General features: G+C 44.9%; 2 protein-coding genes and 2 pseudogenes across 2 annotated transcripts in view; 3 read left to right on the top strand and 1 right to left on the bottom strand.

The window, feature by feature from the left end:
• Positions 1–1,724: 1,724 nt before the first annotated feature.
• On the top strand, positions 1,725–1,838 carry LOC136657954 (5S ribosomal RNA; annotated as a pseudogene).
• Positions 1,839–5,426: 3,588 nt separating this feature from the next.
• Positions 5,427–5,546, top strand: LOC136657794 (5S ribosomal RNA; annotated as a pseudogene).
• Positions 5,547–9,304: 3,758 nt separating this feature from the next.
• On the bottom strand, positions 9,305–15,280 carry CCDC59 (coiled-coil domain containing 59). The gene is made up of 4 exons (XM_066634171.1): positions 15,124–15,280; positions 13,027–13,252; positions 11,319–11,418; positions 9,305–9,549 (listed from the first exon to the last, which is right to left on the bottom strand). Exons 1-4 carry the CDS (start codon positions 15,233–15,235, stop codon positions 9,388–9,390), a joined length of 600 nt encoding a protein of 199 aa, XP_066490268.1. The 5' UTR covers positions 15,236–15,280; the 3' UTR covers positions 9,305–9,387.
• Positions 15,281–15,549: 269 nt separating this feature from the next.
• The window catches only part of METTL25 (methyltransferase like 25), a 52,060-nt gene continuing 47,630 nt past the window's right edge, over positions 15,550–19,979 (top strand). Inside the window, exons 1-2 of the mRNA XM_066634499.1 lie at positions 15,550–15,784; positions 19,336–19,500. Coding sequence (XP_066490596.1) covers positions 15,550–15,784; positions 19,336–19,500 — 400 coding nt within the window. The remainder of the gene's footprint in view (positions 15,785–19,335; positions 19,501–19,979) is intronic.

The following is a 19,979-nucleotide window of genomic DNA, read 5'->3' as shown; positions in this document are numbered from 1 at the left end:
TAATGAATAGACCTCACCAGATCAATGGAATTAACACTGGAGATTTTTTAGAACTCACCCTAGTAAATGATCCATTTCACAGACCTTGGTTAGTAGACCTGCCTTTGCTGACACACACCCCTTGACCCCCAAACCGCAGCAACCTGCAGCACTCATCTCCTAATGGAGATCCCCGCAATAAAACTTGGTGCCAACTCTGTATCTATCTAGTATGATAAGACAGACAGTTAATATTGGTGCAGATGTACCTTCATCCAATATAAGGCAGAAGGAGACTATGCAAGATCCATGAGAAGGTTTGACAAAACTGCTTTGAAGGGCAGACCATGAGGTTGAGTCAGCAGTAGCTTCAGATTCCTTCAGAAAAGGGGATGGGTGGGTAGGTGCGTGCAATGGTGTAGGTCACTGGTTCTCACACTTTAGCACTGGGACCCACTTTTTAGAATGAGAATCTGTCAGGACCCACCGGAAGTGACACCATCAAGCAGGAAAATTTGTAACAATCCTAGGCTGAAATGCTACCCGCACTTACCCAGGAGTAAGCCACATTGACTATCAGTGTTAAAAGAGTAGCCTGTTCAAAGTGCAGATCTGTAACATTTCCCCAATGCAGTCACATGCCATGGTAGCATCAAGTCTAATATATTAAAAATAAAATATTGAAATAAATGGGGACCCACCTGAAATTGGCTCACGACCCACTTAGTGAGTCCCAGCCCACAGTTTGAGAAACACTGGTGTAGGTAGAGAGGGTGCAAAGCACTACGTTTTGCAGGTAGCCTCACTGTGGGGTGCAAGTGGCCCCTCCCTCTCCGCTTTGGAGCCATTTGGGGCCTCGGTTTTGGGTTGCTTCTGTTTTGCTCTTGCAGCCTGGAATGGCTCCGAAGGGGAGGGTCAGGTTCCCTGAAAAATGTACTGCTTTGCACCCCTCTAGCTATGCCACTGGGTGCATGCATCCACATTTCACTGACTATAACTGTCAACCCCCTTTGATTTTAGACTTGATTAATTGCCCCACAATTTAGTGTAATTGTGAGCCCCATGAATGCAGGGGGTTACATGTCCACAAGGAAGCTTTGCAAAGAATCCAACCTGCCTAACCACTGCCATCATGTTTTGTTTTGTTTTTGCCTTGCCGCCCGTCATTAACTCCGAACCCTTTTTAAGTCGCTTCCCCAAAGACATCACTACCTGCAGAACTTTTAAGCAAAAGCACACAAAGAAATCGTCTTCCTCCTCAGCACCAAGAGAATACAATTGCATAAACTCAAGAGCTCATTATTTCCTCTCGTCTGTCATTTGTCTCTTGAGGAAATGGAAACGGTATTTGTCCCTGTCTCTCTTGGAGGATATTATTGTGTACTGGAAGCGCACATTATTGAATTTAGATTTCTCTCTCCGATTCCTACCGCCTCCCCCACACACCCCTACTTCTTATAAGAGAAATGCAGGGTAATTAAAAGTAAAATGTATTAGTTCACATTCTTTGTTCCATTTCTTAAATGAAGGATTTGGGACACATCTGCATCAGCTCTGCCTGTCACATTTCTCTGAATTTCCTTTCAATTTCTCCTTCATTGTTCCAATACTAACCTTTTCATAGTTTATATATGTTCATAGTTCATATACTCTTGGTGTATAGTTCTACCTGCTCTTAAGATGATAAGCATGTTGTTTTTATTTTTTAAACAAGGAATGCATATGGTTACATTTATACCCCCCCCCCCAACTGTTACCGTGCAGATGCCTGATCTCATCTGATCTCAGAAGCTAAGCAGGGTCGGGCCTGGTTAGTACTTGGATGGGAGACCGCCTGGGAATACCGGGTGCTGTTGGCTTATACCATGATCTCGGAAGCTAAGCAGGGTCAGGCCTGGTTAGTACTTGGATGGGAGACTGCCTGGGCATACCAGGTGCTGTAGGCTTATATCAGTCTTTCAAGACTGAAGGTTGCCAACCAAATCCAGCCAAAGAATTATACAGCCACAGAGAACAGTGAGCTGATGAAACCATGATTATAAAGTACAGTGGGCTCTCCTTATCTGTGGTCTTGGCCTTCGTGAGCATTTATGGATGCCAAACCCATGGCCGAAGGGCCTGCACATAACACAAAGCGGCTTCTGGTCATGTCCAGGAGGTGCTCTGAGGCTTGGGGAGGCTTCCTGCCTCAGAACACCTCCCTGACATGGCTGCAAGTCTCCAGTGTGAACTTCAAGTGACTTCCAGTTGCACCTGGGAGGCCTTCTGAGAAGGCCAGGAGGTTGTGCATTGACCTCTGGAGTGGACCTTAGAGGTTGACCTCTGGAGTGCCAGGTGCAGCCCCCGGGTAAGTTATTGTGGTGTTGTGCCAGAACCCCTGTAGATTTTATTATCCATGGATTTTAGTATCCATGAGACAACTGCAAATACTGATGACCCACTGTATCCATTATAGTAAAGGTCATAAATAGCCCCTCCTTCTTTTCCCCCCATAGAAATGCATTTCAATTATTCATTAGAAGGCAGTCAACAATTTGCATTAATCAGAGCATTAAGGGATGGTAGAGAGCAAAGCTCCCAACCTAAGTGTGACCGGATTAACTTTCACTTCTAAGCTTTCATCACAGAGTGCTCTGGGATGAGCTTTCATGGAAGGACATTCATGCGCCCCATGGAAGTAGATTGCACACCCTGGCTTTTCATGTCACTGTCATTGAGGTGACACCATTCCTCATTCAGAAACATGGCTCCAGGTTTGTTTGGGACAGAGGTGATGCGCTTTTTCTCATCCCCCAGATCCAGAGGGAAGGTGACTGCTGAAGGTCCTGATGCTTTTGTCTCCCACTAATTTATGACATTCCCTACCAGGGGAAAAGCATTCGGCCAGCAGTCACTCTGAGATGGAAACATCACAAATCAGTGGTTTAAAAATGATTTGACTGCGCTCCTCTCTTGTTTGGTTGGTCTGAAGCTGGAGGTGCTTCTATTTTATCCCATCTCTGGATTGAGTCTTTGATGCCTTGCATCTGTGCTGCCATTATTCCATTCCATTGTTGAGCATTTCATTGAACAGATGCACACTTTTCCATGGTCCTTACAGCTGAGTACCACAATTCTGGGGAATGTCATAACTACCACTGTGCTTGACCAGGCAACAACTATAGCTGAGAATGAATTATTGTAGCTATTGTTAGGGAATGCGTCATTTTAGTCCTACAGAAGTCCAAGCTATGCTGAATTTTTATTTGGAAGATGATAAAAATAGCCAAAGATTTGGTGGTGACAGTGGTTCTCTATTTAAAGGTCTACTGTATTAAATGCTTAGTATATTATTAGTTCCTGCTCTTTCATTTTGGGGCTGATTCCAGAACGCTGGCAGTATTCTGAAGTGAATGTGAACATTCTCCCAAGGAAATGTCCGTTTGATTTGCAGAATGCGAAGGGTTATAAGAACATAAGGAGGCAAAAACCCTGTGGGATCAGGCCAGAGGCCCATTTAGTCTGGCGTTCAGTTTCACACAGGGGCTCAACAGCTGCTTCTGGGAAGCTCAGAAGCAGAAGAGTTGTCAGAATGCAGTCAGGGATTTTCTAATGCAGACCAAAAGAGAACATGAAAATTGGATGTTTCAGCCTGAGGATGTAGACAGGATACGTGGTGTGGTGGAACCACTTGTTCGTTCATCCTTTGCTCTTCATGGCATACTTCAGCCTGTGGGTCCTGACCCCAATGGGGTAGCAAAGCCTCATTTGGGGGATCATGGCAACTTTCCAAAGCCAGTGCAAGAGAGGACTTGGATCCAATCCAATCATGCTACTGCCTTATCAAAACTGAGTTATTTATATTATCCTACACAGCCTCTTCTTGCTGCCTTGCCCTGCAGCTCCTAAGGCCAGCCCTGCTTAGGCTGCTACCTCACAGGGTTGTTGTGAATACAATCATTATATTGCTACCTCACAGGGTTGTTGCGGAGACAAAAGAGGTAGGGGTAAATGGGGCAGGTGGAGGCAGATCAGAGCCTGGGAGGGGAGGCAGAATTGGTGGTGGGTCCTGAGCCTCATCTTTCAGTTATTTATTTATTGGGGTTGCAGCGCCAAAAGGGTTGAAGATTACTGTCATAGAAGATCTTGCTGAAAAGCACATCAGCTGTTTTCTGCCCACAGTCCCACTACACACACTGGCCTTGCAGGAGTTTTGTTTTACATTTTAAACGGAGCGCATCCAAATCCTTGTGTGTCAGCACTCAACTACAGCAGAAGGCACACGTACCGCTGCGGGCCATCGCTCTCAGTGTCGAAATGCTGCTGCCCCCACAATGATACTGCTGTGGGAAGTGCCGCTAGACTTCAGAAAGGTGCATCACGCAGCTTAGGAGAGGCACATCCAAGGCCAGTTCACACCCCACAGTAGCAGGTGGATTTCCCATGGTTGCAGTTGACACCTGTGAAGTGTGAAAAGATGGGCATCTCCAAAGACACACAGCCGTTCTCCCCTCCCCCTTCACATCATGTACATTTCCCACAGGAATCACCACTGTAATCACAACAGCCATATCTTTGGTGCCCTTAAGTGTGAGCTAGATCTAAGCATGAGTGGGGGGAGGGGGTTCATTTTATGGTGTAGTGCACAGCCTGGGAAAACTACTTGTGCAGCTGCAGTGCTTCAAGCTCGTGGCACAGCTTGAGAGGTGGATCTCTGCATCCTTGCCTGATGCAGGTGACAGTGACCAGCTCTGACCAACTTGCCTTTAAAGGCCCTGTAAATTGTCAGCACTCTTCACTATTGTTTCCCTCTCCGGAACAAGACAAGAACACTTCCCTACGTGATTCCATCTTCAAAAAGCTTCTTGTCTAGCACAGATGTCCTGCGCGGGGCCCTAAACAGCACACCTCTGAGCCTCACTGGAAGGCGACACGGGTTCCCAGTGCCAAAGCACTCTGCCCACTGAGCTGGCACCGCCTCCAGCTCCAGGCCTGTGTTCTGCTACTGCAGACTATCTAATTAAGCCATTACTCTTCCTTAATAGTCAGGCAAAGGGTACAGAATGAAATTCTTGGCCGATGGCACGTTTCCGAAAAAATGTTTTCATTATTGCTAAAATTATAAGCTCTTTAAAACCAACCTGCCTCAAAATAGCATTGGAGCTCTTGAGCTATTGTTACATCTTATTGAATTTACTGTTCATGCAGACACGTATATATCCTTTTTTTTTTCCTGGTGAAATTCAGCTCCATGCCTCCACCAAGTGGGGTTTCCTTAATAAAGCATAAAAAGCAAAAAGTCCCTGAAAAATAATTATACCCCATTTAAAGCCTTAATGCTTCCATTTCCACTTATGAGTTACATTTTAGAGTTTTATTACATGCTACCATTTTTCCCCAGGACACACCCTGAATGTAAATGTCTGAGCAAACAAGTAAAAAGGGGCTTAACAGTTTTGGTTAGTATAGTCCGCAGCAACTGTTACCCTGCACATTCCTAATCTCGTCTGATCTTGGAAGCTAAGCAGGGTCAGGCCTGGTTAGTACTTAGATGGGAGACCGCTTGGGAATACCAGGTGCTGTAGGCTTATACCATAGTCTTTCGAGGCTGAAGGTTGCCAACCATTTGGTTGCAGTCCATAAGGTGAGTACTTGGATGCAACAAATCTAGTCAATTCGAATGCAGTCGGCCGTCAGCATCTGCGGAGGTTCCATTCCTGGAACTCCCATGGATGTCAGAATCCATGGATAACACGAGCCACGGTGGACCCAAAGAGAATCTACAGACATAACTGGAGGTGCCCTCTGGTTGCATCTGGCTATGTTCTGAGGCGTGGGGAGGTCATGCGCATCTTCCCCTCATCTCGGACTGCCTGTAAGATGCACAGACAGGCCTTCTGAGACATGAGGGAAGCTGCATGTGGCCTCCGCATGCTTCAGAACACCTCTGGCTGCAACCAAAGAGCACCTCCGGTCATGTTTGGAGGGTACAGGTTGGCCCTCCAGACACAGGTCTGGGACCCGCATTGAATCTTTGGTTCCAAACCTGCAGATAATTAGGGCCAACATGTACATACATACACATGCAAGCCTTGTCTTGAATACTCACCATATTCTTATGACCACTAGAGCCAAGTAGGCATACAAATCTTTGGTTCCCTTGAATCACCTGACTGGAGGAAGGGCAACAATGTGATGGAAAAATCTCTGGCCATGTACTTCTGATGTTCACATGTGCCCTGCAGCTGCACTGGATTATTCTATAGCAAAGGTTCTCATCCGTTTTGCTCTCTGGAGCCCTTTATACTCCTAAACTGACTCAGAGAGACCTACCAGTGCATGCGCAGGGTGGTTTAGGACCAAGCAGATGGCAGCCACTTATGGTGTGCTCGTGGAGGGCCCCAGGGCTCCTAGGAGCACATGGAGAAATGGAAATGGAAATAGTGGAAATGGACATAGCAGAAATGGAAAAGGTGCAAAAGAGGGTGACTAAGATGATTACTGGGCTGGGGCACCTTCCTTTTAGCAGGGGCAGAGCAACTGGCCCTCCTCACCCCAGCAGTGTCTTTTCTAGTGGCTGTCTGCTGGTGTTCTTTTGCATCTTTTTAGATTGTGGGCTCTTTTGAGACAGGGAGCCATTAGTTGTTTATTTTCTCTGTAAACGGCTTTGTAAACTTTTTACTGAAAAGCAGTATATAAATACTGTTGTTATAATAATAATAATAATAATAATAATAATAATAATACATTTTTAAAGATTGGTTGTCAGTGTTCTTTGTTTAGTAATGAATTACTTCAAAACTGCAGTTCAGGAAGTCATGTGAAAACAGAACTATGGCCCAATTCTATCCAATGCTGGTGCAGCAGGTTGTGAGATGTGCAGTCCTTGGGGTAAGGAAACATTTGTTCCCTGTTCAGAACTGCCCTGGGCTCACACACGCCCACACCGCTCTCCTTGTGGAATGTGCAATTTAATCAAAGGCCAGAAAATGTAAATCTGTATACGTACGCATCTTCTATCAATGTCATCTAGAAGATGGGTTGTAAAACTAGACACATCAGTCCCATCTGAATCTACTAAATTCAGGGCCACACTACACAACTGGATTTTGTGCAGTAACACCAGTGCATGTTGCAATAAAGTGTGCAAGAGGAAAAAGCATCTTCCAACATGTAATCGTCATACACCAGAGAAGTCTCACACAATGTGACAGGAATGACACTGATGAAAATGAGCATAAGGAACCAGGAGGTTGTTTGTCTGTATCCTATACTTTGTTTTGTGTAAGAACAACAGAGGAAACACATTTTATGGACCACCTCTGCTTCTATTCCTCTATCAATGTAACCATTTCTCATTATCTTAAAATCAATATGGCTTTGTTTCCAAATAAAACATTCATGTCAACCTGGCCTTTTGGTAGGACTTAGGGTTAGAGAGCACAGCAACTATTCATCCTTGTAGTAAAACAAAATTACCTCCATACATTACTCACACTTCCAACAACTTCGAGATATGAAATATATAGTGAGATTTGAGCCAGGTGTACCATTGTGTTTATCGAAGTAAACAGTTGGAAGTCTACACCATGAAATTAAGGTTCTAATACAAACGACTGATCTCTAAAAAATTAAGACATTTCTGCCCAGCGTTGCATATATGCAACAGGGATCAAATGTGTATACCTGTGGGCTGGGGAAAAATGGGCTAAATAAATGGAAACCTAGGGTTGATTTAACTGTTATTAATGATCCCTACACAGAAGAGGCTGGAAAGCACTTTGATGTACCAATGCTGTGCATATAACAATAGTATCTCCGTCCCCGCCCCCACTGCACACAGATATTAAACAGATTAAGCAGCTCTAAACTATTCATCAAATGCGGAATCTACGCTTGCGAGTACCCTTGCTATTTCTGTATTGCATCAAATTGAGCACGATGATCTCAAAATGAATTTTTCAATAGACAGCAAATTGAGACAGGAGGAAAAGAGTTCCCCGGAATATTTTGCATAGGTGTCATGTCTGCATACAAAAATAAGCACCATTAGTCGTTGGTAACCAAATTGCTAGAGGAAGATGAAGTCCACAGAAACAGATTTTGCCTGAACACATTAAAAAACAGAATTCAGATTAAAAATATTTTACATTTTGAAACATATGGCACCCAAACACATAAAGAGTCCAAATACAGAACAAGACCATTTGCAAACAGATTTTATTCTGCTATCAGAAAATACTTTCACCGTAATTTAGGCTACAATCCTAGACATAATTACCTGGGAGTAAGCACCACTGAACTCAGTGGGGCTGACTTCCCAGTATACATGCCTAGGATCGCATTGGTCAGTTTACAAAAACTGATACTTGAAAATCAAGTGGGTCAGGAACCTAATTTTCAGGACAGCACATTACAGCCAAGATCCAAAGGGTCTCCATGTTGATCTGAAGATACGCTGGAATTTTCCACACCACCCTTTGCTCTGCCATCACAAATAGCACTCGAGACAGCCAGGGTTTGTGGAAGCACGTGGAGCACAGGGCTCTGTGAAACTCCAAGCAAGAGCTGCTGTTTTGAACAACAATTAGAATTTCTGTAGTTCTGACTCTTACTGACAGTTCAGTTGATATGAACAAAGTGAGTTTCCACATCATGAGAAATTGGTGCACAGAAAAATAAAGGTTTGTTAACACATGCGCCTTTTGTATGCACGTGCTATACTGATCTGCTTGACAAAGTCTAAGGCATAAGCTCTGTGCCAATATGGGTCCAGCAGCTGTAGCTCCTCTTGCTATTTTCTGGAGCAGCTTTTGATAGTGCCCTGGATTAGAGCCAAGAAGTTCAGAGTTCAAGCTGATTTGTATTTTTCCACTATTTGTCAATAAACTGAATCTGTCCGTGTACTTCATTTACCTTGCATTTACCACAGAACGTGTATACTTTCCTTACCTGTGAGCTTTGTTGTTTGTCTGAATGGTATGTTTGTTGTTTCCTTACCTGTAAGCATTTGCTTCTCCTGCTACATTTTAATTCACTATATAAATTTTTGGCAGCCACTCTGATGGAGCTACAACAACAACATGTTCTGGTATGATCCATATATGAATGCTGAAACCTGAACTTCCAGAATAATTCAAACCATTACATGTAGTAAAGGTGAACGGACAATCAAAATAGGGAAGAAAATTTTTAAAAAGCAGAATGGATGTTTATCTTTCAATAATAAATAGTTAAGAAATTACCTACAATTTCTTAGATACAGAAATAGTGGGTAAAGAGGTAGGAATGCTTCTGGTCACTCAATTCTCCTGTGTAAAATCTGAATCAAACTCAAGAGACGATCTATTGTTCCAAGATACTTTATATACAATCCCCTTGCAATTAAAAGCATCCATGTCCACACCTGTTTTATAGATGTACAAGCCTTTATGGTTTTTGCTGTATTTTCTGTAGAAGATACTCCATTTGTACATTTAGATTTGGTTGACCTTTTCTAGTCCTTTTACTTAATATTTTGTAAGCTTCCATCTTCTTCTGCTTGTAGAGCTTCTGAGCTTTTTCTCTTTCTTCTCTCCTTTTTCTAGCTGCCTGAAATAAAAACCTTGAATAATTAAGAAGTTCATCTCCCTCCCAACCCTCATAGTGTCTCTGGAAATAATTTGATTTTTAAAAAAATACAACTTACAGTTCCCTTTCTAAGCATGTATATTAGAAAGTAAGTATGGAATATGAAAAATGTGTCCATGACACAAAGCCCATTCATGCTATTTTATTGGGTACACTCACACCTCCTAAAGCTCAGTAAAAATAATGGAGCCCAAGACCATGAAAGTCCACTGATACCAGAACTTGTGTGTATGTCTCATTTGACAGAAAATATCTTTTGTCCCAAATACAACAGGATTTTCTGTAACCAGTTCAAGGAACTCAGCTGCTTCATATTTGTGGATTAGACTTCACTAACTCTTAACAAAAGAGTTCATATCGTTTTTAACTTCAGACTATGTGGCTGCACCGCTCAACTAGGACCAACTGCCTTTTGACTCATCCCTCCCAGAATGGTCTCCTGCAAGGCTGATGATCAGTTTTATGATATACTGAAGATCTTACACTGCATTCAGACAAAAGTCTCTCAGGGCACAATCCTAATCAACTTTCCAACCATTGGGTCATGTGCTGCATCCTGCAGTTGGGGGACAGTCATGAAGGCTTCTGCAAGGTAAGGTAACTTTTGTTCCCTTATCTTGCAGTTAAATTGCCATTACCTCAGTGCTGGAAAGTTGGTTAGGACTGTGCCCTCGGTCCTGTATTTTTCAATGCTGATAAAATCCATGCAAAGAAAACTGGATCGTATGAACACAAGAATGCCTTATACTGTCGACGCATTAGTCCATCTAGCACACTATGAGCCCGATCCTATGCCTGTCTACTCAGAAGTAAATCCCATTATAGTCAATGTGACTTACTCCCAGAAAAGTGTGGACAGAATTGAAACCTATGTTGACTAAGCACAACTCTGCAAGGCAGATGTCCCCTAAGCACTTGTTACCAACTTATTCTTTTTAACTTGGAAATTCCATGACAGAACACAGGATCTTCTGCATATTCCTTTATTCTCTTGTGTGCTCTCTCTCAATTAACTATAATGTGGAAAAGTTTTTCCCTACAGAGAAACCTATTGGGCAGAATCTTAACACTACTGTGTGGATGGAAGAAAGTTCTCACAAAAGAACTTCCTTGGTCCCTCTTTTGCCAACAGTTCTCCAAGCCCTCCAAAAATCCAATTGTGAGGATTAGGAACCCCTTTGGACAGTATGGGAGGTGGCACTGGGGGCTGAAGAGAAGGGCAGAAACTGGTGAACATTCTTTCCTCCTATAGTCAGAAATATAGTATAGTGTATAGTCAGAAATACACACGTAAAGATCTAGATTAGAATACAGCTCATTAGATGGAGTTATATTAACAAACAAATTGCAGGTGACAACAGTATCCTGAGTCACAAACACTGCAGTTCTACAGCTCATGCTAGAGCAACAAAATAAGCGTAACATCTAAAAAAACACATGATATAAACCCTAATACGACTTTATTGTTTGTGCCGACATCTCTCAAAGCAAAGTTAACAACTTCCCCAGTTGTCCGTTCCTATTTTAAAGAGCCGATTCATGGAATATATGGTGGGGAGAGGTAGGAAGAGAGGAACTTGATTGAAGGCTGCAAATCTATACACACTTACTGGAAGTATGCTCAAGACCAGGCTGCCACTCATTCTCCCCACTAAGGAGTTAGAAAGAAGCACTAAACATGATGTTCAGGGATGGTTCTCAGATCAAGATTCAATTCAGGATTTACCTACCTCTTTTTTTGCCTCTCGTTCAGCTTTTATTTTCTCATATTCTTCTTTTGCCTTCTGGTTTGAAGTTTTTGTTCCTAGTTTTTTGCGGCTTATATTGGTCCTGGATTAGACAAGTACATAAATGATTTTTAAATATGTATTTGGATTAATATACATTATACTGTTTGTGAAATCAAGTTGACAATTGACTAAATGATTCAAAGAAAAAGTCTATGCCATTTGTTTATATATGCATCAGAGATTTAACTACTAGGAATAGGTTCCACTGCCTCGTATCAAGCAGACACAGTGGTGCCAGAGAAGAATGTATGTTTTGTTCCCATCACCATCATGGAGTAAACCCCAAAATGAGCTCTAGACAGCATTTCATCAGATTTGTCTCAAATCTTTCTTGTTGCTCAATTCCTTTCATTGTCCTCGACTCCCTGGAAAACCAGGGAGACATATAGGCTCGTTTCACTAAGCCAGGGAGAGATCTTAGGAGCAATCACCCAAGTAATTTCCAAAATGCAGAGGACAAGTAAGACTTCAACAGAATCACTAGTCCAGGCAAGTGGAAAATTTCCAAGAGCCCTCTGGAAACCAAACAGATCCATTAGATTGTTGGGGCAGGTCACTGTGATTCTCCACTTCAACAGAGGGTTGAACTTGTGGTATGTCTAATCCTATGTTCATGACAAGTTGGTCAACAGAAACTCCCCCACCTCCTCTCCAATCAAGCAAAGACCAAGTCCAGAGTGTGTCCTGACACATGCATTGGTCTAGTTATGACTTGGGACAAACTCATAGTTGCAACAGTAATCATGAAATCCTGAGTTCCCACTGAAGGGGTTTCATTGTGGATAGATGAAGTCCCCCAGGACAAACATCCAAGGAGAAATCAATGCCATATCCAAGACCCCTTCACCAGCTCAGGAAGGATGATGGTTGTGCAGCAAAGGGGCTGGTACATAAGTAAAATTTCAATCCTATTTAAACACACACCATTGCAAAAACTCAAAACTCTAGAACTGCTGAATGGGGCACCAAGACAGATACACGAAACTGGATACATGAGTCCTCCACTATACTTTGACTCAAACACCCACTAAAATTGAAACTCACAAGACTATTTTATTTGTTTTCATTGCCAAATTCTGCCTTAGCCACTGAACTATACTCGAAAAACTGAAGATTCAACTCAGTGAGTAGTAGAATTTTAAAAGAACTTAAAATGCTTTGAAAGCATCTACTAGGAAGGATAAACTAGGGTCACATTTATAGTGGGCCCTTGACATCTGTGCGGGATTCTGTTCTCAGACTCCCCGTGGGGGCTAAAATCAGCAAACAACCAAGTCCGCTTTAAAAACATTTTTAAAAGTTAAAGGAAAAAAAATTAGGTTCCTTATCTTAGTGCCACAAACTGCACTGGGTGCAGGGCAGTCTCTGGTGCTGCCCGATGCCACTTCCAGGTCATGCCAAGGCCCGCAACCCCCCCTTGGCCCTAGCGCACCCCATAATGCATCATGGAAGCATTTTTAAATGCTTCCGCTGGGCATGCCAGGGCCAAGACAGGGGACCGCAGGCCTTGGGGTGCCCCAGAAGTGGCTTCTGGGAGTGACAAAGACTGCCCTGTGATATCATAATCCGCGGATGGTGGAATCTGCAGACACAGAGACCAGGAGGGACCACTGCATAGCAAAGTAATGGCTCACAAGCAGTTTCTTACTTTGGTGTTGTGATGTTGGTTTCTTCCAATGTAACTGGAGCATCATTTTTAGGCTTGCGTTGTTTCTTGAGCATTTCCTCTTCGGCTAAGTAAAGATGCTTCAAATGCTCTGGGTAATTTTCTGTGTACCCAATGTTCTTCGGAGCAGAGGCATGTCTTTCCTTTTTCAGTAATTTATTGTAGTCACGCTGGATCTTTTGCTTTCTCCAAAAGGCAAATCCTTGACCTGATAGCATCAGAAAAATTCAGTTAGACCACAGCTACACCTGCTTTTTAACATGACACTTTTTCTGAACTCCTCCCTGTTTTTTTTTTTCCTGTTTGACATAACACAGTTCCTTTCTTAGATAGCAAATTGCCATACTGGATCAATTAAGAATTCTTGAGTTCATCATATTTTCTAAATATTTTTAATTTTACAGTACTTTTATTTTTCATGTTTTTAAAGTAAGTAAAATTAAACAGTGATCACAGAGCAAATGTGGCCAATAGGAATGGCAAATGTATGAAGCTTTGTTGCACTAATTCAAACCCTTGGGCAATCTCGCTCAATGTACTGTCGATGCCAGGAGTGCCCAAACCCTGGCCTGGAGGCCACTTCTGGCCCTTGGGGACTCCCAATCCAGCCTGCAGGGAGCCCCCAGTTTCCAATGAGCTTCTGACCCTTTGGAGCAGCCATTTGGTATGCAGTGAATGGTCTACAGGTGTGCTGCAGGAGTTTGGGGAAGGGTCATTGTTTAGTAGGGCCATTGGGGGATGGCAGTTCAGTGTGCCTTGTCAATTGTCAAAGGACCGGTGGTGTGCCTTGACCATTTTAGTACCTTGTCAGTGTGCTGTGAAATGAAAAAGATTGAAAACCACTGCTCTGGTGACTAGATGGAGCCCATGCTGGCCCGACTCAACTGCTCTCAGTGTGACGGTGATTGTTCGACCTCTCATGTGCGCTGTGAGATGAGGGCTCACTCCACTGCTTCACGTCTGTGATGCTGCTGCAGCAGCGAAGGAAAGACTGACCTTGCTTTGTGCAAGGCCTTTTATAGCCCTTGTGCTACTGCAAGACATTCATTCACTCATATGTTCCATCTTTAATTAGTTATTTGATTTTTCTATGTAAACTGCTTTGTGAACTTTTAGTTGAAAAGCAGAATATAAACACTACTACTAATACTATTATTATCAATAATAATAATAATAACAACTAATATAGTCATTTATGTAAATTTATTCAAATTTGTAATGTAAATTAATTCTTCCCCTTCCCCTGCCTCCGACACAGTGTCAGAGAGACGATGGGGCCCTCCTGCCAAAATGTTTGGACACCCCTGGACTATGCCGATGGATCTCCAGTGTTTCAGACAAGGATCTTTCCCAGCTCCAGCTAGAGATTGGATCTGGGAATTCTGCATGAAAAGCCAGTGCTCTCCCTTTGAGTGACAGCCTTTCCCTGGCAGCAGCTGGGATTTGTAGTACTCAGTATTAGCGTAACTGAAAATGGGATAAACTACTACCCAGATGCTACGGTCAGAGCTATTGGAAAGACAAGGAAAACACCAATGATGAGTATTACTTGAAGTTACTTCCAAGAGATTATTTCTCAGGAAAAGTCTTGGCTGAGGCACAACGCCTAAGAAAACAGCCCCATTTTCTGGGTCCGCACATCCTGTGGCAGGGAGTTCCACAGACCGATGGCTCGCTGGGTGCAGAAATAAATTGGGCAAAATATAGCCTGAGCCTCAGCCGAACAGACTCTGAATCCAGACAGACAAAGAAGCTGTTCAGGTGGAGGGGAAAAGGGGTGGTGGATCTGGCTGGAGACTGGGGACACGATCCTAGCCACACTGACCTGGGAGTAAGCCCCATTGACCACAATGGGACTTGCTTCTGAGTAGACCTGCAGAGGACCGGGCTGTGAGGCTGCCACTCTCAACACACTTACCTGGGAGTAAGTCCCATTGACTACAACGGGTCTTGTTTCTGAGTAGAGCTGCATGGGATGGGGTTCTGAGGCTGCCACCCGCTCCACACTTAACTGGGAGTAAGCCCCGTTGACCCCAATGGGTAGACCTGGGCATTGAGGCGCCCCTCAGCGGTTCTTACCCTCCTGGGCGCTCCCCCCCGGCAGGCGCGGGTCCCTCCTCCAAGGCCGCCGCCGACCCCTGCAGCGCGCCTGAGCCCCGCCGGCCCCTCCGTTCCTCGCCGGGGGCGCCATCGCTGCGTCCGGCTTCGTCGCGCGCCTGTCGCGTCATCAGACGGGCGACTCCCCGTCGGCCAGCCAATCGAGGAGCGGGCGTGCATCGGCGCTCTACTCGCTACGCCTGGCTCGCGAAAGGGCCTGTCGCCCATGGCAACGGAGAGGCAACCGTGGCGACAGGCAGTCTTAGTCGAAGACCGGGTCGGGGATAGCAGAGCGGCGCGTGAGGGGAGAATGAACCCGCTTCCGCTTTCAAGCACGGATCCTCGGGGCGGGACCGGAAGCAGGCGCTCTAGCTCCGCGCCCGTCTGCTCTGCCCGCAGCCGGCGGCGATGTGGCTGCCCCCCGAGCCCGCGGCGGAGGCGGTGTCTGCGCGGCTGCGGGCCGTGGCCGGCTTCCTGCGCAGGGCGCTGCCGCTGTGCCGCGCCCACACGGTCGACTTCTTCACGCGCGGCCTCTGGGCGCAGCTGGTGGCGCCGCCGCCCCACGCCGTGCTCCGCGCGCTCAGCGGGGACGCGCTGCAGAGGCTGCTGGGCGAGGAGCCGCCGCGCCCCCCGGAGCGCCCCGGTAGGAGCCGCCGCAGACCCTCCGCACAAAGGCCCTGCTGGGTGGGCTGGCTGAGAGGGAGACGCACGGCCCCTCCCCCCGTCCTCACCACAGCCCTGCAGGGTGGGCTACGGCCCCTCCCCCCGTCCTCACCACAGCCTTGCAGGTGGGCTACGGCCCTTCCCCGTCCTCACAACAGCCCTGCAGGGTGGGCTGGGCTGGACTGAGAGGGAGACATATGGCCCCTCCCCCGTCCTCACAACAGCCCTGCAGGGTGGGCTAGGCTGAGAGAGAGAGATGCATGTTCCTCTCTTTGTCCTCACAACAACCCTGTGAGGCAGGCTGGGAGGGAGATACCCTCTCTCTTGTCCTCACAACAGGTAGGCTGAACTGAGAGGGAGATGCATGGTTCCTCCTTCCTTTGTCCTCACAGCAACCCTGGGGGGTAGTCTGGGCTGAGTGATAGATATAGGGTTCCTGCTCCCCTTTGTCCTCACTCTGTGAGGTGGACTGGGCTGAAAGAGGGATACATGGTCCTTCCTTCTTTGTCCTCACAATAACTGTGCGAGGTAGGCTGGGCTGAGAGTGAGTGGCTGGTCTGAGGTCACCCAGGAAACTGCAGGGATTTGAACCTGGTTCTTCCAGGTCTGAGTCCAACCCCCCATACCCTCCTGGCTTTCCGGAGGCTTGGAGTGATATACTGTGCTTAGTGGTGTGTGGGGGCACGGCCCATGATTGAGGGGTAAAAGGGATAATCTGTACCCAGTCCCAGGGTCCAAAGGGGGCCCAGGAGCCAAAGGAGGGCGGCCCAGAAACTTCCTGGGTTCTTACATTTTGCAATCTCACTACCCGCCCAGGATGCGGGAGGTGGTGCTATGGGTTCATGCAGTGGCTGCTGCCACAAGCTATATGGACTGGGCTGAGCGATGTACACATGACATAACACAGTACCAAATCTGGGAGGAAACTGGTAGCCAGTGGCATAGCTAATGATGGTGTAACCTGGTGCCAAGCTCAAAATGATGCCCTGGAAGTGTTAATCGGAAGTGACATCATGCCGGGGCTTTTAAAAAAGTGAAAATTGGGTGGGGCTCAAAGCAGCAGCCACCCACTTGCTCTGCCGCCTCCCTCCAGTCAGTGGCTTAGCTAAGGCAGCAAACTGCTACCTGGGGTCAATGAAGATTTTGTAGCCCCCTATGACAAAATCAAATTTAATTAATAAAGAGTGTACCCCTTATTGGTTCGAGACACTGTGCTGGGGTGAAGAGGGACGGTTATTCCCCCACTGCTAAATATAAGATGGGCACCACTTGAAAAAGTGCCTCTTTACCCAGTTTAGGAGGGGTAATTGTATTATGACACCTGGAAATGAGAGCTGCCCATAGTTAAGGCTTCTGTTTTATTTTGGTAGGTGTTGTTCTTGTTCTGATTGTGAATTGAAACTAGCTCACCTGTAGTTGTGTGCCAAAACTGAGCCTAGCTCAGTGTTTGTTTTTACACAAAAGATGCAAAAACAAATATACTGTATACATATTTTTTTAATCATGTGGCAAGTCATTATATTAACTGCCTTCATCCTTGCCATAAACTACAGGTTACATGATAGCTAGTTGCATGTTGACTGTATGCAGATATGTCAGTTCTGGCAACCTCAAGCTGTGACTCTGTCACCACTTCTCAAAACTCACAGCGTGATGTGTCAAAGGTGATGGAATCTATTTAGGGGTATCCAGTTCTCTTGATGTGGCCAGACTTTGAAGTGCAGGAATCACCCTTCTTCCTCCCCCCCTTTCCACATTCTCTCTCTTTCATAGGGCACAATCCTAGCCAGCTCTACTCAGAAGTAAGTCCTATTTTGTTCAATAGGGCTTACTCTCAGGAAAGTGTGGTTAGGATCGCAGCCTTAGTTAGGCTACTTCTGAATGCTTCAGTTCAGAAATGTGGCAGTGAAGTTTTTTTTTTCATTTTCATTTCAGAGTATAGAAATGTGAATGTGTTTGTCTGAGGGCCGACTAGCATGATATTTTCACAACTGGCCCTTCACATGCCTGCGTTCTGCTCCTCCTTTTATTGTGCTTTTCTCTTTTAACTTTGTTGATTCCATGGGAGAGGGCAGTTCATCTGAACTGCTTCTTCACATGCAATCCTAAAAGTATTATCTGAACCAGCCCTGAGTGTTTAACCCAGCAGTTTTCAAATTCCAAGGGAATTTGAGCCCCACAGTAAGTCCTTGCAGGAGTGGGGGGGGGGGGAGAGAAGGCAGTGATGCAAAGGGGGCTGGCTGGACTTACCAGAACTTCCTGCAGCCTTCCTGGGGTGCGGGGAGCCCTGCACAAGTGTCTGTAGGGCTCTCCAGGTCTTCAAAAGTGAAAGCAGCGCAATTGCAATCTGCCTCAGCAAAACTGGAAGTGGAGATAGCCATGAGGTGGCTCAGGGAGTACGAAAGACAACAAAATACTTGTACAGGTTGAGACTAATTATTCAGTGGGTTCCAAGCACTCATGTGGATAAAAAATGCACTATAGCAAATCAATGTAAAAAACAAAGTTTCTTTGCTCCAGTGATCGAAAAACAGCTTTACTGTACTTTTGACTCTAAGATAAGAGTCATTAAGAAGACAATCCATCAGCACTTCACTCAGCCCCTCCCTTCACCAATGCAAAATGATCACATTCCTTTCACATGCTTGGGGAAGGGAGGGGTCCGAAGGAAAGAGGAGGATTGATGGATTGTTAGCCTGTTGCCCCCCCCTCATTAAGGAGGCTGTTGTTAAAGGACTGTTCAGTTTTTAAAACTGATTTTAAAGGGATGCATTTTTCCCCGTTTTCCAGGGATCAGCACATTCCTTTTCATTTGCAGTGGCCATTTGTGTTGAGTCAAATTAATGTATTAAAAATCCATGTATAAATAGGCTGGACCTGTATCCTGTTGCTACTGCCTTGTATCTAGCATTCAGATGTAACCTACTATATTCAGATACAGTTAAGTGCTTGACTCTGAATATACCAGAGGTTGAAAGGAGTTAAGTAAGTTACATTAGGATCACTGATTTTATAAATATGTTTCAAACAGTCCTATGAAAGGGGTAGATAGCCTTGTCGAGTATGAAAGAAGTTGTGATGGGAAAGGGCAGCTTCCATGACTCCTAACATCCTTAGTGTTGTTTAATGGCAGCCATGACTTCCCCTGTGCTACTCATCTCATGATTTGAGTGAGGAGTGTGTTATTAAGCTGTTTGTTTTAGACAGATGTATTCTGAAGAGGGGAAAAAAGAAACCAGCAAAATCCTATGCATACCTACTTGGAAGTAAGACCCATTAAATTAAGTGGCAGCAACTCTGGCAGTCATGTACAGAATTACAGCCTTTGTCTCCTAATTGAGATTGTAGGGAATGGCTGGTATAGCTTTGCTGTGAAGATTCTATTAAGATTAATATGGAAAAATATAAAATCAGCAAATGAAAGCAAAACCTTTTTGCACATGCATTTCAGTTTTTAAATGATTGTTCTCTTAATATATTTCTGTTACTCTTTTGTGAGTGTTAATTGGTTTCCTTTCTTTTTCCATACAGATAGCTATGAGTTTTCTGACATTTTCTGTGAAAACTCCCAGAGATTGGTCAATGTGCAAGCTTTTGCTCTAGCTGCTAAACGCTACTCCATGCCAAACCTTGGAGTGTGTATCCCATTAGAAGAGATGTTGGAAGCATTGAACAAGAAACAGCAGCCAAAATCTGGTAAGTGGCAAGGAACCGTACAAGTGCTGTAAATGTTGATAAGCCATCTTTACTCCTCCATTTGTATTTCTAGCTCCAATCAGCCATCCTCAGATCACTTATTCTTGAAGACAGTCTTCTTCAAAACTTAAGAGCCAGACAGGAAGAAAAATCTGCATCAGGGTCTTTGAAACAGGTTAAGTGCCTATTGCCAAGCATAGTTCTTTTAGACACATATGACTAGAGGGTTCCTGGATTTTATATCTCAGACACAGTTAGCCTCTGTGTTCCAATTTATACTTTCTTTATTCTTGCCCTGCTCTGTCTTAGCATAGGGTTTAAAGTTTAAAAAGGAGCACGCCCCTTTAAATGCCACAAGAGTAGGGAATGGGGGGAAGGGGTAGCAAAATGCTCCTATTCAGAGTTTAAAGGACACAGTTCATGTAAACTTTAAAACCTACCTGAGTGCAGAGTGTGGGGAAGGAAGAGAATTATCTGGT

This window comes from Tiliqua scincoides, chromosome 7 (assembly GCF_035046505.1).
Source record: "Tiliqua scincoides isolate rTilSci1 chromosome 7, rTilSci1.hap2, whole genome shotgun sequence".
Taxonomy (NCBI): domain Eukaryota; kingdom Metazoa; phylum Chordata; class Lepidosauria; order Squamata; family Scincidae; genus Tiliqua; species Tiliqua scincoides.
The sequence above is the reverse complement of the archived record's forward strand: the minus strand, read 5'-3'. Positions and strand labels throughout refer to the sequence as shown.